General features: G+C 36.4%; 1 protein-coding gene across 1 annotated transcript in view; it reads right to left on the bottom strand.

Annotated features, from left to right (window-relative positions):
• TPO (thyroid peroxidase) overlaps positions 1-27251 on the bottom strand; it is a 43289-nt gene extending 16038 nt beyond the window's left edge. Inside the window, exons 1-8 of the mRNA XM_032682241.1 lie at positions 27075-27251; positions 26647-26813; positions 21921-22014; positions 19642-19723; positions 15814-15983; positions 13347-13479; positions 8481-8610; positions 5578-5784 (exon numbers count right to left, since the gene is read on the bottom strand). Of these exons, the coding sequence (XP_032538132.1) occupies positions 5578-5784; positions 8481-8610; positions 13347-13479; positions 15814-15983; positions 19642-19723; positions 21921-22014; positions 26647-26685 (855 nt within the window). The 5' untranslated portion in view covers positions 26686-26813; positions 27075-27251. The remainder of the gene's footprint in view (positions 1-5577; positions 5785-8480; positions 8611-13346; positions 13480-15813; positions 15984-19641; positions 19724-21920; positions 22015-26646; positions 26814-27074) is intronic.
• Positions 27252-27806: the final 555 nt, after the last annotated feature.

Here is a 27806-nt window from a genome sequence, read left to right as displayed (position 1 = left end):
ACCCAGGTCAAATTATGATCCAGCTTTTGTGTGGTAGTCAGCACAGATATAGCCTGAACCAGCCTGTCATTTGGTCAGCTATTCCAAATATAGGTAAAGGGCCTGAGAGAAACATGTGGAAATTACCAAATGAGATCTTGAGGCATAGATAAGAATATTAGGATAATACAGCCTAAATGAGTTTTGTCACAGAGGAACACTGAATACAGTATATGAATAACTTAACTGCTGTGGGGAGGGTAGCAGCAATGCTGGAGGATAGAAAGGAAGAAGGAGAAAGGTTTCATTCACATTGTGGGATATCCAAGAGGAAAACTCAGGCCATCAAGTTTATTTCAAAGGACAGAGTTCAAGACTAAAACAAAAGCTGCCATATTGCAAAATTACTAAAATCTGTGTTGTCTAATGCAGATTTGGCTTTACAAATTCTCTTTTTCTGAAAAGCACATTATTTCCAAATTCTGACAGTACTGCATCACGCACCAACAGTGACCCATAACAGCCTGTCCATTCCAAGAGTTTAAAAGTGATTAATGTCAATTAAAAAATTTGTAATAATCATGGAGTATGAGTTTCAGGGAATATGAATCTAGTGTTCTATCATTTAATCAACATGAAGTAGATACAAATAACACTAACTAAAGCTGCTCAAATATCCCAGAAAAAAATAATATTCAAAAATTTGAGCAAGAGAAAATAAATGTTTTGTACAGGCACGTGAGCTAACCCATCTCATTTGTATTCCATCTGCTTGCTTTTCATTTTTCAGAACTCTTTGGAAGGAGACAGTGAAAAGTGTATATGTTATATAAAGTGATGTAATTTCTTCTTCATTCTTCTAATAATATAGAGATCAGTCTGTGAAGATATAACAGTCATTAATTTGGGGGTAACGGTAACAATGCAATTTTGGAATGAAATTAATTAGCTTCATATAATAACATTGTTACCTCATTTATTATACCAGGCAAAATTTTCATAATTCTGAGAACTCATATCAGTAGGAATTGATACCAACAAAGCATTTACATTAAGAAAGTGACTATTTTGTTTTACAACTTTTCTTGGTAAAGAAATTCTACTATTATTTCTTCATTGCCTAGATTTTAGCAAATCAAAGAATGTTATGTTTGAAGGAAATAATTTCTTTCTCTTTTTCCTTTTTTCACTGATTTCTGAAATCAATAATTTCTCTACCTTGTGTTTTCTATTTAATATGTATATCTGTTATTAAGTCTCTTGCTATTAGTGTGGTTTCTTTTTTTCCCTTTAGCTGATAATGTAAGTGGGCAGCTCATCTCATACTAGAAATACTTGAACTTGACAGCCACAGCATTGTATGTGTTTGTGTATCTCCTGCTTCTAGTTATCAGGAAAAGCTGGAAGAATTCAGATATTACTGGGAAAAGAATGTAGGAGATGCCTTTACATTGTTAAACAGCAAGGCTCACACCAAAACCTATCAACAGTGAATAAAGTTCATACTGAATAATCTTTAGTTAACTGCCTCTGCAATTTCAATTCAAACCATTTTGGTCCCCAGTGGAGAAAACCAGCAGTAATGAACATTAAGGGACTGACAGAGCTGCATAATGCCCTCCTTTCCCTTTTCATGGTATAAGTAGTGTGCAGCCAGCAGCTCAATGTGTAAATGAGAGGTTCCTTAGGTTATTATTCAAAACACATTAAAAATAACCTGAGTGAAAAAAGCAGACCTTTTTCTGCTGAAATGGGTACAGAATCACCTTTTCCCCCCCAAACTAATGAATAATATTAATTTGATTTGGGTTTTTTGCCTTCTAGACGGAAAAAACTCTCTACAAAACCCTTGTTGCCACAATAGTTTTACTATATTGATTTAAATGCTTATTATATATGCATGGTCAAACCTGGTGATGGTGAAATTCTTTAATGTGTAGGAAAATGAAAGGCACTAATTGTTTAAGTGCATTGCAATATGTAAACTGTTATTTCAGTTAGAGAAAAATCTTTCTTATTGTTAATTTATTCTGTGGGAAATGACCTTTTTGCTGTAGACTTAAAAGAAAACCTAGCTTATGGTGTATGAAAGTTTCAAAAAGAGGAAAATATGAATGCTTATTTGTGGACATGAAACTTGGAGGAGAGTCCATGACCTCATCTGACAGCAAGCTGCCGCTTCTGAAACACAAAAGAAAAAGGTAAGGGCTGGTTGTTGAGTGCACACTGACTGATCTATTTGTAGCTGAGACAGTAACCTGTCATGTTACATGTCACCTTTTGCAAATCACCTCACTTTTCTGTGATGGTTCCTTTTCCACCTTGTTGTACTGAAGTAACTGAAAGCTTTTCTGGATTGTATCATACTATGTGTACCTGCTGTATCTAACCTATTGGCATCAATGTAATTAATACTGAATTCACTACTGAAGTCAGTAGCTCTCCTATGAAAGGCTTCCTAATGCCTCATTATATCCCAACTCTAACCTGAAATAATCAGCTGAGGAATGTCAGATTAACTCCACAACCCTGTTCCATGTGTCAGGCTGCTTTAAAAGAAGTATAAACTAAAGCTAGTGGATTGTTTTGCTTTGTTTTGGTTTGGTTTTTTTTGTTTGGTTAGAGTTTTTGTTTGTTTTGTTTTGTTTTGTTTTTTTTCATGTTATGAGATACTGGGGAGATACAGAAAAAGAATATCCAGGCTCTACCAGAAGCTACAGGGAGAAATTCTATACCCTTTATTATAAAAGTGTCCAGAATAGAAAATCACAATGGTTCCTGTTAGCCTATGAATCATTTACCTACACTTGTTATTGATATTAATGCACTACTGCAGCTTTCAATCCTTCACTGAATCACAGTAACTCAGAACATTTTCCAGACAGATTCCCTAACCTGCACAGTCAGGAGTCTCCTCTCCCTACTGAAACCCACAGAGAGCATGTGCAGCTGTAGGCAGCACTGTGCTTTTCCGAGGATCCTCCCTTGGGTGCTGCTGTTGTAGGAACACAGCAAGAGTGCAAACTGCAGCCCCTATGTTTACATTGTTGTATAATATGCTATTGATTTCACTGTCTTTGGAAACCAGCCACAGTTTCTTCATACACAAAATGAATGTATAAAGCTAACTGTGGCAGTTTTCCAAATATTTAATAGGTGGAGATTAATTTAATTAAAATTTCAGGAAGAAGATTAGTTCTAGAGGGTAATAGCATTTTGTTGCAGTGTAAAAATCAGTTCCTCTGGTCACACTATTAACTGCAACACCATTTTTTTTAATACAAAATCCATTCCTTGGCTTTCAGAAAAAACAGTCACAAAATACTGGACATATAAAAAAGGCAAAAGCACAACCATCTTTGTATCTGTCCATCAAAGCTGTGAATAACAGATTAATAACAAAATGGAGCTGAAAAAATTATGGGAATGTAATCATGTAACGAATCTACAAGTTGGGAAACTTATCTAACACTTATAGGGTTGTGACTGAATTTCTTTGTATGTCCCCCACCATGGCCACTCATGGCTACATCAAAGGTAGCCATGGGCATGCCTTGACCCATCCCTCTGCTAGGCTACACTGCTGAGCAGGAGCAGTGTCTAGGCTATACTCAGTGCTGGATTTGTACCTGTTCACATAACTTGTCTACAAGACCATGCTTGAAACAACTCCAGGAGAAAAATCAAAAATCTGTGCCTTATTTAGAGCACTGAAGAATGCACTTGTGAATCTATGCCATGAGAATCTGTACAACTTCTTTCTCTCTGCACTGCAATGCCTCTACCACAAGAATAATACTAGCCTTGAAGTCCTTTTTTAAAGATCCCCTATGTTGTCCCTTTTTCTAAGCAGATGGGATTTCTAGGATTGAATTAGTCAGGATTCAGTGATTAGACTTCTATGGTCCCTGTGACTGCATTTGATTGAAGTTCTGGGAAACAGTATGAGTCTTCTCAATCTAAAAAATTCCTTTCAGTAATAAAAAAATGTGGAGGGTTTGCACTTAAAAATCAATACTAATCATGCTATTTCAAAGAATATGTCATAAACACAAAATATAAGCCTTTGCAATTGTATAGGTACAGCAAACAGACTTTTTAAAAATGGGCATCAATATATTGTATCATATGGTTCAAATGGCTCCTTCATCACATCATGCAAAACACTGCTGGATAGGGACTCGATATCTGCCCTAGTCTCTCCTGGTAAGACTTTGGGAATGGGAAAGTTTCTAAACCTATTACTTAACAACACAATCAGAAGAAATTATTTCTTGCCCCAGATGGAAATTTGAAACATAACAAACTAGAGATTTTTGTCAGAACTATGGCATACTCTTAGTAATTAGAGCTGTTGTGGCTAATTCAGGTTACTCTATGCCTCAGTCACTCAATGTCTGAAAGAATGTGATTCTCTAAGAAGCCTGTGTTTTTTTCTGAATACTCTCAAGATATGCTTGCAAACTCAAAAGTCCCTATCTCCAGGGTAAGAAAGACTAGATTTACCTGCTTGTGGTAAAATTGGAGGCAGTCATTAATTTAACTTAACCTACCCTGTATTTAAATTCTCTCACCAAATGGAAGATGAGCCACCTTTTAACACAAAACCCAACTTAATTCCCATTCAAGTAAGCCAAATATTTTCCTTTATGTTTAGTAAAAGAGGAATGAAGCACTTAAAGCAAATGGAGACTGTGACATGTTTATCAAGTACAGTTTATTGAGGTGAAAAGTGTTTTCTATTCTGATGAAACTTATTCCCCATGTTGGCTTCAGTACATAGAGAAGCTGATCAGTAATTAAGCTCCAACACTGAGGAAAGTTGTTTAGGTTGCCCTGCACAGAGATGGGGCATCAGTTCAAAAGCTATAATGGAAATGGAGCTCTCCTCTCACATGAGTTGCACAGGCTGCTCTTTGAGAAACAAAAACATGGTTTTACTTTGTTACTCAATTTTTTGAGTGAAAGAATGACTGTGTTTTTAAATCAATTGATCAAGAATACAGGAAGCTATATTTATATCAATTTATGTTTCTTCTAGCCCTTTAATAAGCTTTGAATTCACATTTTCCATCTGCTCAAAGCAAAGATGTGATGTATGCAAGTTTCAGCAGCTCCCTGAAGATCATTTTATGCATACATTGAAGAGACAGCTCTCTTCAAAAGTTTGCATTAGCTGCATGAGGTACCTTTGCTTTCAGTGAGTAAAGTTAAGATCCTTTCACTTTATCTGGCTGAAAATTTAAATGATTACTTTGCTATTTTCCCCCAAAAAACTCAAAACCTTGAAGCATGAGGACAATAACACTGGGAGGGACCAGTAAGGTTTCTCTGCAACATAAATCTGAGGTAAAATTTGATGCTTGTATTAGGTACATTAACTATAGTTTATTATCTGTACAAAAATATTAAATATCTACCTGTTTAATAGTTGCAATAGGCTTCACTTTTTCTGTCACTTTCTGCTCTAATATTTCTTGATGGTCTACCAATTTTCTTTATAATTATTTCAGTATATGTGTTTCACTAATGTGTTTTACTTTACTCACCAGTTTGGAGCCTGGAATTTCTCTTCAAGAAATTAATTTAGAATCTTACCTTTATTGGAAAACATGGATTTTGTTTTTCACATGTCATCTGGCAGTCCATCCCGTTTAGGAAAGTGGTTCTACTTGTGCTCTGGGGTGTGAATGCAATGTCATGGTCTATGTACTGTCCCCATACCATAGTAATATCAGAATACAGGTTGTCTTCAGTAACAGCCTCATTGGATGCGTGAATAATCTTTCTTGTCACTTCACGAACCTGGGAAGAGAACTAATTTAGCTTGAGTGCCAAGTAGTTTTTACTTCTCACAAAATGATAAAACACTAAAATGTAAGGGAAACTGATTAAAACTCTCTTCCCCCATCCACAACTTTATATATTTTTAATTATTTGCCTAAAAACAAAACAAAACAAAAAATGCAACAACAACAAAAACCCCTCTGACAGAGTCTTATTTCTGTTCAGGAGCTGAGATCCAGGTGCAAAAAGCAGATTCAAAGATGTTTCAGCTGAGTTTTTCTACGTTTGCCAGTGAGCAGTGTATCTTTGATCTGTTCCTTTTCAGAGAATTTTGAAAACCACAAGTTTCCTTTACACTGTCTAAAAGTTTTCTTTCTATTTATTCTGTTTTCTCCTCCTTTAACAAATGGATTTTCTGGGCAACCTCAAATCATTGTCAATATACAGAGGCTCTGGGCTGCTCTGTACATAAATGAAAGAGCTTATGCAGCCCAGGAGACAAGATAGGTTACAAACACAAGATAGCTGAAAGCTTTGCTTCCTTTTCCCAGTCAGGGAGAAGCCAAATCATATTTCCAAGGCACTTTGCTGCAAGCTGCACAGAGATACAGATGCTCTGAGGAGGAACACATGGAGATATCTATGCTACATGTCCAACCTATACTATAACCAAGCAAAACCAACAGAACAAAATCAGCACTCAGTTTGTGAAGATAAGGGTGTCATTATTCACAGATTCCTCCCTCGTGCTGCAAAATATTCCCTGACATACAGCAGCTGCCTTAGAAATCAAGCAACTGAAAGGGCAGCATATGACTCAGTGTCACAGAGTCTGTAATAAATATAAGGGCTATATAATGAATGTATAAGGCAGGTTCAGTTAAATAGAATTGTTAAAGACAACAGCCAACATGGGACTTGTTAGGAACACCAGAATTTATATTGAAATAGTAAAGAACAAGATACATAGAGCTCACTAGGAATTCAAGTGTTTATATCAGTATTTTAATAGCTTTGGTGGCCACAAAGCACAAACTTTTTTCTTGCAGTTCGCAAGATTTTCTTATCACTGTTAACTTACACAGCTACACTGTGTTCTAGTATTGCTTTATAGCAATCCTCACATTTATCTATCACCTTTACATTATTTTCATGTTGCTTTTAAAAGGAAATAGTTAGATAGATAAAAGTACAAAAAAAAAAAGAATTATGTAAATGAGAAAAGGCATTTATGACATAAATTTTATCCTATCTTACTCCAAAACAAAGCAGAGAACCTTGCTGATGGTGAGACATGATCAGATTTGGTACAGTTATATAATTTTTTTTAGGGTGTTTTACTTTACAAACATGGACCCTAATGAATTTAGAAAAAGGCAGTTTGTACTATCTACTGGAAATTTACCTGTGTAAATGTCAGGTTTTCATCTTTGAGTGCTAAATTGTGCAGCTTAGAGACAATGTTATTTAATTAATAACATGAGTTGCAGATGACATTAACACTAGATTCTCTTGCTTATCCTTCTTAAACATACAGCGGTTAAAATAACAAGACTTTGAGTCCATCAAAAGTCAGGTTTCAAAGAAATGATGACAAACCAGAACTTGTAAATCCAGCTCAAATCATTGCACACTGCGCTGGGGAATTTTTCACCTATTCCTCTGTGCAAATATTTTTGTTCAAATTTCCCTCTGTAGCAGGTCTGCTATTTTTTAAGTATATGAGCTGTTAAAATCCGCAAATATTGCAATACTTTCTAAGCTCAATAATTTGGGCAAGCTAAAAAATGAAGTTATGAGTCGACAGTAATACTCGTTCATTTAAGTCTTGCTAGTCTATGAGAAACAGCATACATGCACACACCTGCTTGCATGCTACCACATGTATGTGCTTTATATTTATTTTGTTAACACCCAAACTTGTCTTTTTCCTCCTCCTTCACTGAATAAAGGCACGATTATTGAAACAAATCACTGGAAAGTGTAGGCTGGAAGGAAACTCTGGAAACCACAATGTATAACTTTATACTGAAAGCAAGGATTAGGTTATTGAGAGACCCATCAAGCCAGATCTTGGGGATTTTCCATGAGGGATATTCCAGTGGTTGTCTAGGCTGGAATTCATATCCCAAACTTTAATTCCTTTTCCTACAAAAGCCTATTCCAACATTTAGTTGGTCTCACAACAAATTTATTTTCTTATATCATGACAAAATTTTCTCTGAAGCAACTTGTGACCATTGCCTCTTGCCATGGCAGTGTGCAGCCTTTTCATCATGGGAGGGTCATGATTAGATCCACCTTGCACCACCTTTCCTCTACCTGAGCAATCCTCACCCTGGGTCTGCTGGCTGTCCAGCATCTAGTGTACACCAGGCCAGACCAGGCCAGGCCAGGCTCATGTGGCCAGCTCATGCCCTACATCTTTCCACCACAGCACATTTTGGAGTACAGAGTTGCCCCTCCAGGCAGTCAGTGCCCCACTGCACTGTCCCATAGGCTTACCCCAGCCAGGGGCAGGGGACTTCTCACCATGTGGCTGGCTGAACTTATGGTTTAAAAAAGCCAGTGGCTCCTTAGCTGAGTTCCACAGATACTTCTGAAGTATTTTACACAGATACTTCATTTATTGTTGTAAATGGAGGTCTGTGATGGCAGGTATGATTATAACCGAGTGTAAGTGTTTCAAGTGATCTCATGGTACAGTTTCTAACCAAGGGTAACTGGAATCCATTGTATTGGATGCTGGGATCCCATCCTCGAGGTTGGCTGAGCCCATCTTCATAGGCAGGTGGAAGCCACCTAGCCAAAGCTGTGTTGGATGCTCCCCATCTAGGATGTTCCCTATGAAAAGAAAAAACAAAACAAAACAAAAACCCAGAAAAAAAATAGCAAGACAACAAAAAAAATCCTGAATTTATGAAGGTATGCTGAATATAATATATATTTATATATGTATCTAATATTTATATAATGAATATAAAGCCTGAGTACAAAATAATCTAAAATAATCTAAAGTAATCATCAGCCACAGAGCAACAGGCAATTTTAATCAGATGTTCGTGTAGCAATCTTTGAAAAGGCATCAAATACTGGTCTTCGTGTATGCCAACATCAGTTTGACTCAAAAGGAAAAAACAAAAAAATAAATTGCTAATGAATTATTAGTATTTGACTTCTATTTATAATCTAAGTTAGTTACCTTTTGAATCTTTGAAATACTTACCATGAAGGTGATTTCCTGATAGTGTCCTCATTCCCCATAAAGTCAATATACTCTTAAGTGCCTTTGTTAGCATCTTTAGAAAAGATGTTCATTTAGAGTAATAGCTAGGAAATCAAGGAAAATGTAAAGAAACCCTAGAGTAAAGGTGAATAAAGCTTAAAAGAAAAATGGACATTAGTCATAGAGAAGCAATCATTTAGCAAGACCCAAGGAGAAAGGACTGAGGAAAGGGGAGCAATGGCTAAATCCAGTGGCAGTGCTCCCTCTGGTTGCATTTATGCTAATTTCTTGGGTACAGCTTTGGAAGGGCCTGTGCACAAGCCCAAGCACTGGTATACATCTAACTATGCTTTTAAGCACTAACTGCAGTGCATTTCTGGCTCATGACAACTAGTATTTATCTGAATTTCACCTGTCTGGGCACACCTTGGCACTACTGCATACCAGTTTGTCATCCTGCAGCCAGTCTACTTGGAAGAGGGAAGAGGAGTAAAAAAATGTAGACCAAAATGTAAAAGCAAGAGGGTAAAAAGAGTAAAGTCACACATAATTTGAGGGCCAGTAGATGATTCCTAGTGACTTCTATTTATTTTTATAGTCATTAAGTTTTGGGTTTGACCCATTTAATTTTCCTTCTATCATGAATATTTAAAATGTATTTTTTCTAATATAATATTTTAAGGTTTGGTTTTGTCTGTTTTTTTTTTAACTTGTCCTGTTCAAAACTTATCACAATTGTTAAATATGTATCAACATTTAAAAGAAGAAATAAATTTTTTGCAATGCACTCATTGACCAAAATTGTCAATTAAGCCACAAAGAACCAGAAATATTCCTAGATAGTTAGAAATACACAGTGCTAAAACATACATTTGTATGTCTATCAGGATGCTAAAGAGGAAACAATTATTGTATTAATACTTCATTGATCTCCAGCACACTGAGGAAGCTCAATTTGCCAAGCTATATGGTACAGTAATACACTTAATTATCCACAATAATTCACACTTGAAGGTTGAAGTATGATTTAATTCAAATTAGTTACAGTTGATTTGCTTTTACTGAAATTGCATAAAACACTGCACATAGTGTAGTGCTATTTCACTCAATTAAAAATAATGAAATGTTAATGTAGTTGCTTAACCAGTGATTTTTCTCTTGATTGCTTTTGTATTTTAGCAGATCACTGGAATACTACTTTAGTAAAACCCTTCTCACACGTCTTTTTATTATTACATTAAACATGTTAATGTCTTGGAATCTTGCTTGAGTTAAAAAGGCAGCTGAAATAATGAGATTTTGCTAACATACAGAGTTATAGAGTAGTCAAATTTGATTACTATATATTCTGTTTATGGGAAGTGATAGTTTCCATTTACTTGTGAAGTACTGAAATTGTACAATTTGGATTCTTTTGGACTGCTTTACAGGGAACTTGGAGTTTTAAGCTGCAGTTCACTATCCAGATTTATATCTTTTGAATGTTATTTTAATGTCTTGCCTACTTTAAGGTAGAAAGAATGCCATATGGTAACTTAATAATTAGATTTTTAAATGTTTTACAATGCACTGAAGTAACATGGAAATAATTTCTGGCAAACATAGAACACTTCTGGAAAATAAGCTTGCCACTAAATTGAACACTTAGTGTATTAAGTGAAGTTGCTATCTTAAAGGAAACATCTCAATTCCTTCTTATACTCAGTGGATTCAATGAAGACTGCTTGTTCTTTTTACTAGGTGAGCCATACGCATACTCATAACTCTAATGGTACTAGACCTTTAGACTGAGCATCAGGTCCTTCCTTACCTGATGGAATAGTTAATGACAGAGCAATGAAATAGAAGTGCTGCTGATAAAATTCCTTCTAGATGCCCAAATACTAGGTGTACAAAAAGTAAGCTAGTCACCCAAGAGCCTGTCCATCAAGCCAGAAGGACAGACAATTCGTAGGTGCCATCCTGTCATTCCATTCTACTTCTCCTTGCTAGGAACAGCCTTGCAGTAGATGTATAACTACCTCTGAAAGCTAAGATTAGTTGAAGCGGATTGCACTATAAGATTCCATTCCCTTAGTACTTGTAATTTCTTCACTCTTGAATCCCTCTCACTGCACTAGACACTAAAAAATACAAAAATCAATGCTAGTTAGTTGCTATAAAAAATAGGGAAGGAAAATAGCTCTTTGGATTTTTTTTCTGTTCTTTATGCTTCATTTTAAAATGAAAAAAAAAGTAATTTTATTTTGCTTGTTATTCACAAATATGCTTTAGGACAGAAAGAAAAGCAGAATCTCTTGATATCTGTTACTAGTAAATGTGGATAATGGTACTGCTGGAATGTCTGATGCCATGTTGATATTCTCCATAGAAGGCCATGTTTATAGTATTCTGCTATGCCTTTGTTCTAGGAAGTGCACACTAAAACAAAGTAATCTCAGTGCTGTGAAATAAATCTTTTGTAATTGATCCGATTTGTGCCAAACATGTGAACTGATTTAGTAAAACATCTGTAAAGCATTTACTTGTTCACTTCTAAATAGGTTTAAGCAGATTTTTCTTGTAAGCAAACAATTCCAGTGTGAGTTTTGTTTTTAAACTATGAAATGCAGTATTTACTGAGCTACAGTACAGCATCACATTCCTACTGGGTGACCAAAAGTACAAATGCAGCTTATGTCCTGATATATTTTCTGCCAGAAAGTGGCATCTGTTAAGGAAGGAAAAGCACAGACTGGTATTTCATTAAATGTCCGTGAAGTCTTTAAAGCTGGTTTACATCACAGAATATGTTGTTTACATTATAGTACAAGAGGCTTTTTGAGCTGATGTATTTTGGTAGAGATTCAGGTATTTTGAGGGTCTCGCAAAGTGAGATCTGACTCACTGGTTTCAAAGTCTTTGTTTTGGGGTTTTTTTCCTGCCTTACATCTTTTACATAAATTTAGAGCAGAATCTAAAATACCACCAAATACAAGTGGTGGGTTTAAACTCTGATGAGGTGCAAGTATAAAAATATACAGAGTAGAACATAGTGACTGCAGACTAACCAGACTCAATGGATTATTTACCTTACCCTGCTCTAGGAAAGCGGACTATAAAGATCCTAGAACTATCAGTCACTGAAGCGAAAAAGGTCTTCTACCTTACCTACAGCAGTGTGCTTCTCTCCATCTCTAGGGAGAAAGACTACACAGCCATGTCTGCAAATTAAGAGCTTCAGCCATGTGCCTATGTTCAACTGCATGAATCTTGGCCAACGTATTCAAGCCCTGATGGAGCTGTCAGGGCAAATGTTATACTAGGTGCTAGTTCAGATTCCAAGAAACTCTGCAAGTGCCTGGGGGAAATGATAGGTATCCACATAGTTAGATTTATAAAATTGATGGGTATCAGGTTGTGTCCTTTCAGTAAAGAGTCTAGCAGGCATGCTCCTTGCAAATGAATGTAGCAAAATAGATTTACCTCATAAAAACAGACTGACTGAATAATAAAACTGCAGAATTTCATTGTTCTGCATTCACCACATTGCAGAGCACCTTAACCTGTGCAACGCTAGTGGCCTTCCACTTTCATCTCCGTAGCCCTTCACTTGTAACATTATAGCCTGCCTTTCAGTTTGTGACCTCATGTCTGTGTATACAAAGGCTGCAGAGTATAAATATCATTTGCCCTCAAACTTAAAAGGGCTCTCATTCTCAATTTTACACCCTCATTGCATTGGAGGATTCTGAAGAGACAGTTACATCTATTATACTGGGTTTTGCAGGAAACAATTGCCACATGGATTAGGCAACAAGTAGACATAGTACTAAAAAATAGTCATTCAGATAACCACTAAACATATATTTATATAAACAGATATATAAAATTAAATATATCACACAGCATATTTAGATGCATGCTTGCTAACAGTCAGGGTTGTGAGAAAATATAAAAATGAGAATCTACTTGATTTTCCTATTTATCCTGAAAAAGTAATTATATTTTCCTGCTTAATATCATTTTATCCAATTCAATAAAAAATAAATGCTGGGTTAGAATTAAGTCTGCTCCATTTATATAGGAAAAGGCGTGTACTGAGTCAGTCCTCCCTAAAAGTAAAGTTCCTCACATAACCTTAGAGGCCTTCAGAGGGAGAGCCTGTCTACAAAAATTAGTGTACCAAAGTTTAAATGATGAGTTCTTTCACTGGGAACTTTCAGAGGCACTTCATGCCAAGACACGTTGATGCCAAAGTTAACTGATTTAGGTCACTTCCCCTCCACCAATTTTCTGGGAAAAAGTAAACACAGTGTGAACTTACAGAAGAAGAAAGGAGGATTTTTCAGGGCACAATTCTTATCATACATACCTGTTATTGCAGGCACCAGTGATGAGTCGATATTTATTAGCTAAGCAAGTGTTTGGACATTTTGGTGGCAACATATAAGGCAGACATCCAGAAATATTAGCAATCCTAGTGAGCAGATCGGCTGATAACAGATCTAAAAGGAAGAACCCAGACAAGCAATTTGCTGTATGCGACATAGCTGCTGCACTAGAAAAGGCATTATTGTCAGCTGCAACTACAGCATTCTCTCTCTTCTTTCTAGGAAAGAGCACTTATTTAGAGATGTTGCAAGAGGCTGCCTCAGATACTTAGAGGAAGAGCTGGTTTTATTATCTGATGCACAGAGAATAAGAAAGTAGTCCAGCAATAGCTGAGGACTGAGGTTGACCTGCCCTTTTGTCTCTTCCTTTGACCTGATCTCTGCTTCCTTCTTTCACTGCATTGTAAACCTTTGCTTGGCTGGTCCCTGTGCTTACAACAAAGGTGTAAAAAATGTCATTCAATACCAAAAGTATATACCAAGGAAGAAAAATGTGGGACTGGAAAGATGAAGGAATTTAAAGACATTGTAGCTCACTATAGAATTCAGTGTTGAGTGGAAGAGGATCATAATTATTAGCTGGAATTTGGAAGCTAGGTAAATTCAGGTACTGATACAACAGTAGACAGTATGTCATTAATATATTTGTAATATGATCCAAAATGGGTCTCCCAGTGAGCAACTGATGATGAGGGACAAAGTCACACTGTTGTGCAAACCCCAGAGAGCTGGCACTCTCTCTCACTCCATATATTTAAGCACGTGTATGGCCAGTTGGAGGTGGATATACAAATGAAATAGGAACAAAATGGTTTAGTGGAAGGTCCCCCTGTCCATGGCAGGGGGATTGGAACTAGGTGGTCTTTAAAGTCCCTTCCAACCCAAAACATTGTATGATTCTATGAATATGCTTCCTGAACTCAGAGAACCCTTGACATTTAAACTGACTGTAACCATCAGATGCTGGAAGAAAGTGGTAGAGGTAACATATAACTCTTGCCCTTGTCTATCCACTGGCTAATGCAGGTCACTCAGTCCCACTACATATTCATTCTGTCCATTCAACTCTGAACTAAGATGCTTTAGTTCATTAATCAAACAAAAAAATTAAACCAGAAAAGCAAAAATTAAAAAAAGGCCCAAGAACCAAATCAGCTTGAAAAATGTTCTGCTGAGCACTTAAAAACTGTGCAAGGCAAGAGTGAGAACAGAGAGAGCAGAGGTTGCATAACCTGGCTCCATAACCTTGTCATTTTGTACTAGTCACTCGTTCCAAATTTGTAGATACAGCTGTACTTCCTTGTTAGTTCAGGTTCAAAATTATATCTAGTTATCTTTGCTGCCTAGGTATTGACTCACATGCTTTCTTTAAAGTCAAGTAAGTTCTTTAATCCATGTAAAACTATTCTTTTGTGGCACATAGACTGTACAATGTCTATTTACGTTCCATTAATGTTGTTACAGCTTTAAAAATTAACAAGAGTTTTGTGCCCTTCTGCTGTTTAGAAATTTAATTTCTTTTAAAGTGCAGAGCACAAAAATAATCGTATCTCTGTGTGTGTGTAACATATGCACACACACGATATGGATATATTTTTAGTTCTACAAATGTCCTATTAGTTTAGTAAGCCAGATGCTTCTGCATGGAAATAAAATAACAAAATAACTGTGGAGCTTTATGTTTGTCTACAGAGCTCTAATCTTGAAGAAAATGTCATGTTACAATACTATGACAGAACATTTCATGTACGTGACAGAATTAAATTATGGAAAAAAAATAGTTAACATTTCTGAACTTTTGAGCCTTCCAGACACCAGACAGATATCTTTTAATTCATCTCTAATTAACAGTAAGAATTTTACTTGACTTAGATAATTATCCAATGTTGAATTTCTGGACTATCTCTTTCTTTCCCTTTCTAACATAAAAAAACCCAGCTAAGTGGAAATAAACGTGTAACAGTAGTGTATTATAAATCAGTTTTGGAAATAAGAATGTATTTTCTTAAAAGAGGAATATGCATAAGGCAATCAATGTCGAGAGGAAGTGTATTTGAAAATAGCAATGCCGTAAAGTGATAAAAGATCAAACACTAAACTGAAAGTGCTGGGGAAGATTTCACTGTAACAAGAAGCTTGTAACACTGATGATATGCAAGCTGATTTATAGGCAATAAAAATATACTGTCATGAGTTCACAGGATACCAATAGTGTGATGCTGCTCTCCTCAGCTGTAGCAACACCAACCACACTGCAGCAAAGAAAAATGTAAACCAGTGACTGAGGTATTTTAAGAACAAAAGCAAGTGCTTCCTGGCCCCAGAGTGACAACAGGATATGAATTAGTGCCAGAGGTAAGTAAAAGTGAAGTTAACTTTAATCTAGACATAGCATTCAAGAAATCAATGGGGGGCAGGGGAGTGGGTGTGCCAATATACTATATTTACCAGTTTGGTGCAATGAACGTTTGTGCTTCCGGCAAACTTTTTGTTTCAGCACCTGAATCGACATTTCCATTTGTTCAGCTGCTTGGGAAATATCTTGACTCTCTTGCTCAGGAAATTTTGAGAAAGCCAGAAGCAAGGTAGGGGTTGCTATTCCACTTCCTTGGATTTTTCTATATTTGAGATAAAATACAGAAGGTTTTGCAACTTTTTAGAACTTCAGAATTTTTCATAGCTTTTTTGTCTGTGTTGGATATGTTGCAAGTTAAGGTACATTTTGATTGAAGGGTACACTGGGAAAGCAAAGAGGAAGACTACTTTTGATCTTGCTTTGCAAGGAAAATTCAGAAAGTGAAAGTCTTCTTCCACTGGGACACACGCAACAAAGGTTAAGTTTGTGGGAAGCCTTTAGGATGAGACAGAAACTGCTGGATGAACAGAGCTTGTAGCTAGGAGGACCTTGTGCAGGATAGTCCTAATAGATGGCTCCCTACTTGCTGCTTTGAGTAGGCTTTGCTTTCATGTGATGTTTAGTACCAACGACCATGTCAATCACTGGAGGTGGATTTGCAAATGCCTTAGCACCGGGAGTCAAGCAACTGGCCCACAGCTGTTAGATGCTATCTGAAGTTTATGATAGAGCCTTGTCTTCTTAGAAACTGTCCAAACATCTGCCTGGCTCTGACTACTTGTGTATGGAGTTTCAGTAATTACTTTAGTAGGTCTTAATTAGACAATTATATAGCTATATATTTAGCTTACAGATTGGCCTTACCTCTAACTTCAAGGAGTTCGGGTTTGATGAGATAACTTCTGTAACATAAAGTTAACCACTTAAACTATGAAAACTCATTTTCCTGTAAGGGTAGTCAGATGCTGCAACAGGATGCCCAGAGAAGTGGTGGAGTCTCCATCACTGGAGACATTCAAAGCCAAATGGACAGTGTGCTGAGCAACCTGCTCTAGTTGATCCTGCTCTGAACACAGCACTGGCCTAGGTGGTCTCCACATCTCTCTCAACCATTCCGTGGTTCACTGCAAGATTTTTTTTTTTTTTTACTCAGCATGGGCTGTCTTACCACTGTGGTTTTTATGGCAGAGGAGCCTTGAGAAAAGTGCATCAGAGGGAATTTCCTTTTAGCTGGAAGATCCAAGTCCTAAACTGACTCCTTACAGCTTAGGAAAAACACTCCAGTCTATTCCATTTCTGGAACGGTCATAGGTTTCAGATATTCCTGAGGGCTTCTCTGCAGCATAGTTCTTTTTTGGATATGCAATTTTCATGAAAATGTACTGTCATATTCATTGCTGTCATATTCTTGTGCTTAAAGCGCAAGAAAATTTTAAAATGGAATTAACAGTTTTGATTTGGGCAAAGCAAACAGTTAAATTTCTGTTTGCAAAATTAGAAACATGCTTACTTAAAAGGTGGTAAGTAAGAAAATACAAACTCCAGAGGTTTTTCTAGATGTTTAGTTTGTCCTTAATTGATCCAAAGGAGACTTAGAATGTTTATTTATTCCTTACAAAGAAACTATTCCTTTTTTTTGAAGAACAGAGCTACTATGCAAAAGAACTATCTTGCTCTTCAGCACCGTGTTTTTCAGGTCTTTTATGGACAATAATGAATTTGTCAGAGAATCTGGAGTACTAAAAGTCCTGAACTGTGTCTCAACTAAAAAGAATAGAAAGATGACGTAACTAAATGCAAGAACTCAAGTTCAATATTTTAATATCTGCATGGGAATAACATCAGTCAATCACAATTTAAGAAAACTTACATGAACAGACAAACATCTCTATACAAATGAGTTGAATGAAAATATTTGTACAAATTATCTAGGAGGTAAGAATCAAAAATAACCCATACCCTAAAATAATCCCCAAACCTAATCCCAAAACTGAACCACCATCATCTTTAAGGGCAAGATATGTTAAGAGATATTTTATTTCTTTAATCTCACAAGCCCCGTAAGATTATCACAGCAGTTATTAGTTTGCCATATTCTTGCCCATTCTACCCCCTGCCTTACTCAATGTATACATGCTAGTCCCTTCTAGCTCTTACCCATATTCCTAAAGCTGAACACTGTGTAAGTTGCAAACTGTCTCAGTATTTAGTAATGCAGAAATAGCCTCCTAAAGCTAATAGAATGACCCATGATAGTATCATTATTAGGAATATGAAATCAGTCATGAAGTGTATTTTGTACGTGTTTAGGCATATAAGCCCTAGTATGGACCATGGTGTGGTCCTAGGAAGCACCTAGTTACAAGACCAGAGTCAATGGGCACAAACCGAATTAAACACAGGAGGTGGTGTCTGCACATCAGGAAACACATTTTACTTGGAGGGTGGCTCAGTACTGGCACAGGTTGCCCAGAAAAGTTGTGGAGTCTCTCCTGGGAGATACTCAGAAGCTGTATGGTCCTGGACAACAGGCTGTAGGTGGCCCTGCTTGAGCAGGGGGTTTGGACCTCCAGGGATCCCTTCCAACCTCACCCTACTGTAAATCTGCAATTCTTATAAAGGCCTTTAAAGGGAATCCAATAATAGGACTTCTGAGTACCAATGTTCTTTAGAGTCTGTATATCCACATACACTATATTTCAAAGGAAGCTTAAGAGTCTGGTGATTCATTTCGAGTGATTAAGGAGTCTCAGTTTTATTCTTAATAAAATTTCAAATCCTAATTGAAACATCATCATTTAGCATTAACAATCATCATTTAACACCTTTTATCATTTATCATCTGTAAGATTTTGACCAAAAATTTGTCACAGTATACTGTGAGATAAATAAACATCAGTATCTCCATTTAGTACGTGGGGTAGCTGAGCCACTGAGAAGTTGAGACTTGTGTTTTTAAATTTAAATGCCTCAGGGTTGTCACCAAAAGTGAAACCACAATAAAATGAAAATGACCTCAGTCTCTACATATAAAGTGGCCACAGTTCTTGACAGGTTCTGTCTATATAAACAGTCATCTCTCACAGAGCTCTGCAAATCGTGACTCATTTTCAAATCACAGGAATAAATCCTTTAGAAAAATCTAAGAAAAAGTGTGATAATTGAACCCTGTAAAACTTAACTGATGTATTCCAAATTCTGGAGAGAAATAAATTCTGTACAGCATAGAAATCTAGTCAGAGCTACACAGAACATGATTTAAAGAGATCCCTCTCATAGCATAACTCCAGCACAAAGGAGCTTTCCCTAAGTTATTACCTACCCACAGTTCAAGATAAGTTTTATATTCCTTTCCCTTATCATTTCATTAAATCTATTTTAGATGGAAGGGGAAATATGAAATTCACTTTAACAGTCCAATTTAAGGCAACAGGGTTTCGACCCTGAAGCCATAGGAGCTGTTCCCATCTCACTCTGCCCTGGAAAAAAAAATTAATGTTCAAAAGTATGTAATGTCCATAAAATTATATTTCTTGAGTCACATGTTAATGGAATGCGGTATGCTATTTAAATCAGAAACACATTCCTATTTATTTTTATGTTTCTTATTTTTCTCACATTTTAGGAGAGCAATTTATATGGTGATAATGCACAAGGTTATAGTGGATCAGATGATCAGTGACATAATCATAGAATCGTAGAATCATAGAATGGTTTGGGTTGAAAGGGATCTTAAAGATCATCTAGGTCCAAACCTCCTGCCATAGGCAGAATACCTTCCATTCGATCAGATTTCTCAAAGGTAATAGGTGCAGTGAATCTGTGACAATATGTTTTCTCAAAGAAACAGAAAAATACATCATTTCTGTTATTAAAGCTTTTTGCAGAATAGATTCTTCACGTCTTTTTTTTTTTTTTACCTGTTCATTTCATAACGTGCAGCATAATCCACCAGACTAGAACCCTTCTGGATAGCCTTAGTAATGCAGTTATCTTCAATTTCTTCTTAACAGGAAAAAAAAATGAAAAGAAATACGAATATTTTAATCAATGGTGTACTTATTAAAATAGCACAGTGTTTCCCTTTTAAAATCATCTCCTTATTTTAGTGTTCCTGAAATTAATATTATGGCTTCTGACCCTTTTGAAAGGTAAGGTAGGAGTAGTAAATCAATTCTTCCATAATTTGTAAAGCTTGAAGAGTTAAATTTCCTTAAGTATAATCCAGTTATGGACATGTTATATAGTACCAAACATAATAGGCCCAGCTGAAACATGTTGTGTTCTCTGTAATGCAATTATGCTTAATTGGCTCATATGTATTTTTCATTAATCTGTCCTTGGATTGATAGGACAAATCTGAGCCTTCCTCACAGGTAATGTGAGCTAGGCTGAGACACATGAAGAATTCAAGTACATATTCAGGCATAATTAAAAAACTTTAAGACTTCTGCAATTGGACCAATGAATCAAAGTCCTATTCTCATTTCTTCATCTAGGTTTGATGGAAAGATATATGTGACCCAATAATACTTCAACTGTGCTATTTGTATACTGCTATCATGAAACTTGGTTTTATTCCTCTTTGTACATACAACTTTATATTGAAAGAATCAGTCACATTTAAAGTCCAGGGGTTTAATTTCCACCTGTATTTTGTAGGATGGCCCATTTTTTCCTAGAAAAATTAATAATAAAAAATAATAACAATAATTTATGTACAATTGTTCATAATTTATGTACAGTGTAATTTAGGTGAACATATTTTATCTGTAGTCCATACTGTACTATTTCTGTGATCTTTTTTTTGAGTAGGGCACTCAGCTTAATGGAAAATAATGTGTGATGAGGAGTAATCTTTGCTACGGAAAATTATACTCCACTCTTCTAAGATCTCAGCATCTAAGTACAGCACTAGTTATTTCTCTTTTTTACCTATGCATGATAAAATGTTCAGATGATTCATTTGATATTATCATTCAGATTTCTGGTATATCTGAATGTCTATGTTATAAAACAAGTCTGATCTTTATAGGTAACACAACAAGTAATTATTTTAAACTTTATTATGTTTTCTAATTACTTTTAGGAGGTTTACCTCTGAGAAATATAATATGCTTAAAGTGTTGTTCATTATGTGATATTGGTTCCTACTCTGATCTAAAAGAGAAGATCCACTTGCTATACTTGAATTCCATTGTGTCTCTTCCTATTCTGCTGAGAAGTATGATTTTGGTAACAATACAGTGTTTTCAAAAATGTGGTTCTTGCAGTAACAAACATTATTTTATACTGTTCCCATGAGACTAAAAGACACTTACTCTAAAAAAATCATATGCAGTTCATCTTTCTATTTATTTACAGTCCATGTATATTCATGTATGGGGCCTTCCAGAACCTCAAGTGGGCATATAAAACAGAGGGACTTATATGAACAGATAGTGACAGGACAAGAGGCAATGATTTTAAACTGATCGAGGGCAGGTTGACATTAGATGTTAGAAAGAAATCCTTTACATAAAAGGATTTAAGAGAATATAAAGTTTGAAAAATCCTGTTTCTTATTATCTCTGCCCTAATTCCATGTAAAATCAGTCTCTGCAGATTTCTTTTAAATTCAGTCTAGTGTCTGCCTACATTTCTAGTTTACAAGATCTAACTTATTTAGATTGAGCAGATGCAAATAAAACTGCTGTGATGCAAAAAATTACAAGATTGCATTGTTTGAACATAGGGACTATTGCTATCTGAGGTGCTCTAAAATCCACAGGGTGCCAATAGCAAATGAACCCACAGGATATATGCACCCTTGTGGGCCAGTGTGCCAGGTGGGGCTTCCTATGGCAACAGCCTCTAGCCCAGGATGACTAAAGGTAATGATTAGCAAATGGAGAAAGAAATCTGTCAATCATGTTTGTAAATGTATCATCTGATGTATGAATATCACTAGGAAAGTAAAATCACTCCTAGTCAAAGAATAAGTGATTGAGATACATTGCATATACAAAGTTTATTTGCGAGTTTATGAAGATGCATTTTAAAAGAAAACACCCATGGAATAATTCTCACAGAAGCCAGATAGTATATCTTGAACACAAAAAAGAGATTAAACTATACTGCCATTGCTAAACCGTCTCTAGTGCCAGTGTATTTTCAACAGTCAACAAAAGAAAATAATATTTATTTTACTGTTACTTACCAAAGATGGTATCTTTGCCTATCTGAAGGAAAGAAAAGAAAACAGCTGTGAAGGCTGTAGCTGCTGAAAGTCCCAAAATAATGAAAACTTTCATCTACAAGAAAGAAGAAATAATTGTTGACAAATTATATACCTTCATCTTATAAGCCATATTATAAATAATTTCCTGGATAAAGCAAATTTTACTTAAAAGTAGCTTGTAGCCACGTTTGCCTGAATTTCAAAGCTCAAAGTACTCACCTTCTCTTTTTACTTTCCTTGCTTATTACTTTTCTTTTACATTTGAGAAGCTTCTAGCACAAGGAGACACATCTCTTTATGTTATAACATATGTTCTCACAATATCAGCAGCACTTAGCCTACATATTAGAAATTCATCAGTATTTTACCACAATTCATTTTGAACTTCTCTGTGCACTACCATGATTTGATTGTAGATTAGTGGTTGCATGTAAGATCATCAAGTGGCCAAATTACTAATAACATCACTCAGACCCCTCTAGGCTCCTATCCATATGTAACTGTGGTACCAAAACAGCAAAACAAATATGCTCACATAGCTTAGGTGAGCTGCATTCTCCATTTCAGTGCACTGATTCTCTGGCAGTTATTATAGCAGTGAAATATATAAACTATCCAAGAGGTAACATTTTTCACATGCACTATGTTGGTTGGAAATTGGAAACATTTAAAATATTTTTAGCTCTATATCCTATCAACATTAACAAAATAGTAATAAATCAAGTCTGAAAATTCAGGGAAACTATATTGCCAACAGAAACTCAATGTGAAAGCACCCCTTCTTTTAACATTTCATGAATTAATATGATTAATTTCTTCTAGAAAACGGAAAGCAAAAGTTTTATTGTCTGACCTTTGTCTGCTGAGGAGATTATCTTCCACAGTTCTGTACTTTATCGATGGCAGTAACTGTTCTGAATTATGAAAGCTAAGTACTTTCCAGGGACTCAGCTTATGCTATCAGCTTTATGCACTGGTACTCACTCAAGCTTTAACAGTGCAAATAATTTCAAAATCTTTTTGACCACAGCATGTTCCCACAAAGCAGAAACTGACGTTAATACTTGACTTATTTTTTTTTCCTGGTGGGAACCAAGAGTTACCTATGTAGTCAGTTCTTATATCAGAGTAATGTTTCTGAAAATGAGAAGAAAAAATGCTCATACTAAATATACATATATATATATATATATATAGCCATGTTATGCAATAAAATAAACTCTGGGTATATTTTCACTAGTTCTTTTTGTCAATGCATTTGAGAGCAACAGGAATTTTGTATCCTATTTTATGTATTCTATAATTGGCGTTTTACCAAAATGACCATTTTAGTTACAGATGATAACCCCCAGGCTGCCCGCCAACTTCCAGCACTTTTTATTTTTTTTTCTCTGGGGTAATTTATTTCACACTTCTGAGCCTAGATATTTTTCTTGAGTTACACTTTTCAACCCTATTTCTTCTTCTAAAGTCGGTAGTTTGACCTTTAGAATCTAACTGGCTGGGTTTTTTTCTATTTCCTATACAGGCAGAGAGATCAAAATTGGATCTGGAATCAGGATTGAGGATTTCCTCCTTTAATCTTTACTGGTGTCGACAGGGAGATCACAAGGTGGAGCCAAAGATCAGTGTTTTGATCTCTGCCATATGTGATAAGTTAAGGTAGTTGGGTAGCAGGGAGCATCCTGGACCTTATAGCTGTGGTATGTGGTGGTGAAAGAAAACCTACAAGCATGTGAACTGACTGGAGGAGAAACTCCACGTTGTTCTTACAGCAGTTCAGAAATATCATCCATAACCTGTTCAGTGCAAAGGTGAGTGGATACGGTTGAGAGGTAAGCACAGAGCAAAGGGAAACAGACCTCTATTGGAAAAGTAGGTTTATACTCTTTGGCTGAGGCATTTAAGATTGCAGACATGAAGTCAAACTTGCAATACCTCTTTAATTCACATTCCAAATTGTAAATCTTTTAAGAATAAGTTTCCTTATATAAGAAAGCATAAAGTAGATTGACTTCTCCCAAGACAGCAAAGCACTGAGAAAAGCAAGTCCATTCCAAACACCTAATAGAAGAGGATCTCTCACCTATGTTCTTTCATAAGTACCACAGGTTTCATTTCTGAGAGATTAGAGGCTTTCTGAAAATGTGTTTGATTTTCTTTGCAGTTTCACAGTAAAAAAATCAAAGCTTCCACATTTGGTTCAAAGAAAGCATACCTACATCAAGGTTTGTTTAAATAAGGATCTCAACCTTTGCTTGTTGGCTGCAGTTGAAATATTTGTCAACAGTTGGGTTTAAATGGTTACAGGCAGTAAACTGGTCTGTGATGAAAAAACTGAATGACAACATCTATTTTGTGTTTTTCTGATTTTAAGAGTATGAATGCTTAACTCCCCACTGAGCCACAAATACAGTTTTAGTTAAAACATACGGGAAGGCTTAATTACATTGGATTGACATGGACAGACACAGTTGTATTCCTATTCTTACTGGAGCTCATTCAGTATCCTGTTATTGAAATCTGCTAAAAGACAGTTAAGAGGGTAAAGTTTAGTGGCTAAGGAACAGCCTTAATTTTCTTAGTCCAAGATTCATATATTACCCACATGTCAATGCAGAAAATTTCGATGAATATCTTGCTGAATGTACCCCTTTGTCCCAGATTGTCTGTGAGCTGCCTGTCTTAAGCCATTCTTTCTGCAGTAAGGGTGTCAGACCTTTCCACCCAGCAAGAAACTGCACATGGAGTGCATGTTTACAACCTAAACATGGAGTAAAGACCAGTGTAAACCAGTCCTTATGCTAAACAGCACTCTTGAGAAAAGCAACAGTGAACCTTAACGGTTAACCATATGAATATTAGTAAGCTTTAAATTAAATGACTCATTCAATTTGTTATACTCCCAAGATTTAAATCTGCACATGAAGAGCAGTACTGTACCTGTGTTCTTAAAAACTAAAAACCTATAAAATAAATCTTTGAGTTGATGATAAAAAGAAAATTCTCTTCAAGGAAATACTCCCAAAGCAATAGAATACCAGACTACTCACACATGAATTTCTGCAGACGTACTATGGTGTTTAGAAAAATTAGCCCATACTTAAAATATTATCCAATTGCAACTGATGTTTGATACAGGAAACAGACACAATTCTATAGCCTCAAAACAACTGCATATGCACTGTAACAGCCTGCAGCCCTATCAGGCTCTGTGAGGCATCATCAGGTCTTTCAAACATTGGATTAGAATGAGAGATCTCTGACACATATCTGTGCAGCTGCAGGAGCTATTTTTGCTAGCAGATTACACTATTTTGTAGCATTTAGTGGCAATCCTGGGCTCTAGCAAGGCATGAAGGACACTTGATATGGATGTCTAATCTATAACAGTCAAATTAGTTTCTGATCTCTTCTGACTTTTAAAATTCTAAGAACACTCTTGCAAGAGAAGAGGCAAAAAGTGCATATAACTGCACAATACTTCAACAGAAGAAATTTTGCTGAAGTTCCAGCTTAACAACATACAAACAACAGAAATAAGCCTTATTTTAATAAAATATGCAAAATGTCACAAGTCAAAAAAGAAGAGGGTGAAAGAAATGTAGTTTAGTAGAAGAAATTGATTTAGCTGGGTTTCACTGATACCATGACTCCTAGTTACTATAAGCACTTAGTTTTTTCTGGAATTAATTTTGTTTTATTACAAACTTTTTTTTTTTTACTACTAATTTCTTTAGATAGAGAAGAAGACCTTGCAGAGGTCTCTCAAGCCGGAAATGGGATGATGAGGGTGCATAAGTAATGATAATTCACTGTCTATTCCAGTAAAGAACTAAGGGTCAAGAATGTTTCAGGTAGAAAACAAACAAAAAAGGACAGTTATTTAGACAACACATGAAGTAGCTTGTACATACGGTAGAAAAAAATCATATGAGTTCATAGAAATGCCTTGACAATTTTAGGGATTAAAATATATAAGGTCTATGAGATACAAGATTTACGACAGGGACTCCTGAATCACAAATTAACTATGCCTGGAATTTTTCTTGTCCTTTTTTTTATAGGCTTCTCCCAACACTAACTATTGGGGTTTTTTTAGTCAAATGCAAAATAGGATGCTAAATGGCTTTTAGGACTAATTTTTATGCGTGGTGTGTAGACTTGAAGTTTGACCTAACTGGTATATAGCTGTCTTAAACTAAATGGTAAATGATAGGTGAAAAAATACATTTATAAGTAGCGGCTAAGTAGTTTTATAGTAGAGAATAGTTCAGATATTATTCCAGTCTTTGTACACCATATTTTTGGGGGGCAGGAGAGCTATCTGTCTCTCTCTATATATATTTATTTTATCTCATGCTCTGTGATTGAATTGATGCCACATAATTAACAATTAGTTAAAAAGATCAGGAATTGAACTGAAACAGGCCAGTAAATAATTAAATGGCTGGCTGTAGTATCTAACAGTATCTAGATTAGCGGTAATATTATAAGAAAAAAGAAAAGCAGAGCTTGGGACTTTTACTCCTGCAATAAGTAGGTTTGAAGAAGGAATAAGCAGCTTGCTGATCTGGTAGAATGTGATAGTCTGTAGTTGAATAAACTTTTTATCCATCCAGATGACTTTTTGCCTGCTTTTCCAAATGCCATCCTTGTTCTCTAAAACAATATCTCTGCCTTTGCAGATTATTTATGGTCTCACCTTGAGAGAAGGAAGATGTCCCAGGCCAGTGGAATGCATTTCATATTCTTATCCTCTTATTCTTATTATTTTCTTATAGGCAACTCAGGAACAGTACAAGGACGTTGTCAGATCATGTAGAGAGAAACTTAGAAAGGCGAAAGCTCAGCTAGAACTCAATTTGACCACTGCTGTGAAAGACAATAAAAAGTGGTTTCGTAAAGACAGTTACAACAAAATGATGGAAAGGAAAACCTCCATCCTTTACTGTATTTGGGGGGAAATATTTTAACCAAGTATGAAGAAAAGGCTGAGATACTTAATGCTTTCTTTGCCTCAGTCTTCAACAGAAAGAACTGTTATTCTAAGACCAACCAGCCCCTGAGCTTGTAGACTGGGACAGGGAGCAGAACAGACCCTCTGCAATCCAGGAGGAAATAGTTAGTGACCTGTTGAACCATCTAGGCACTCACAAGTCTATGGGGTTGGATGGGATCCAACCAAGGGTCTTGAGGGACCTGGTGGAGGAGTTTGCCAAGCCACTTTCAATCATTTATCATCAGTTCTGGTTAAACAGGGAGATCCCAGAGGACTGAGAATTAGGCAGTGTGTCTACAAGAAGGGTCAGAGGGAGTATCTGGGCAACTACAGGCCTGTCAGCCTGACCTCAGTGCCAGGGAACAGATCATCTTGAGTGCTATCACACCGGGCATACAGGACAACCAGGGGATCAGGCCCAGCCAGCATGTGCTTAGGAAAGTCAGGTCCTCCCTGACCAACCTGATCTCCTCCTGGGGTGGGGTGACCCCCTTAGTGGATGAGGGAAAGGCTGTGGATATAGTCTGCCTGGACTTCACTAAAGCCTTTGATACTGCCTCCCACAGCATTCTCCTGGAAAAGCTGGCAGCCCATGGTTTGGACAGATGCATCCTTTTCTGGGTTAAAAAGTGTCTGGATCGCCAGGCCCAGAGAATGGTGGTAAGTGGTGCTGCATCAAACTAGCACCTGAGTGCTAGTGGGGTTCCCCAGGGCTCAGTATTGGGACCAGTCCTGTTTAATACCTCTATCAACCTCAGTAAATTCATAAATGACACCAAGCTGGGTGGGAGTGTTGATCTGCTGAAGGGTAGGAAGGCTCTGCAGAGGGATCTGGACAGTCTGGTTGGATGGGCTGAGGCCAA

The sequence above is a fragment of the Chiroxiphia lanceolata genome, chromosome 3 (genome assembly GCF_009829145.1).
Source record: "Chiroxiphia lanceolata isolate bChiLan1 chromosome 3, bChiLan1.pri, whole genome shotgun sequence".
In the NCBI taxonomy this organism is placed as follows: Eukaryota; Metazoa; Chordata; class Aves; order Passeriformes; family Pipridae; genus Chiroxiphia; species Chiroxiphia lanceolata.
Note: the sequence above shows the minus strand (reverse complement) of the source record. Positions and strands in the feature narration are given on the sequence as shown.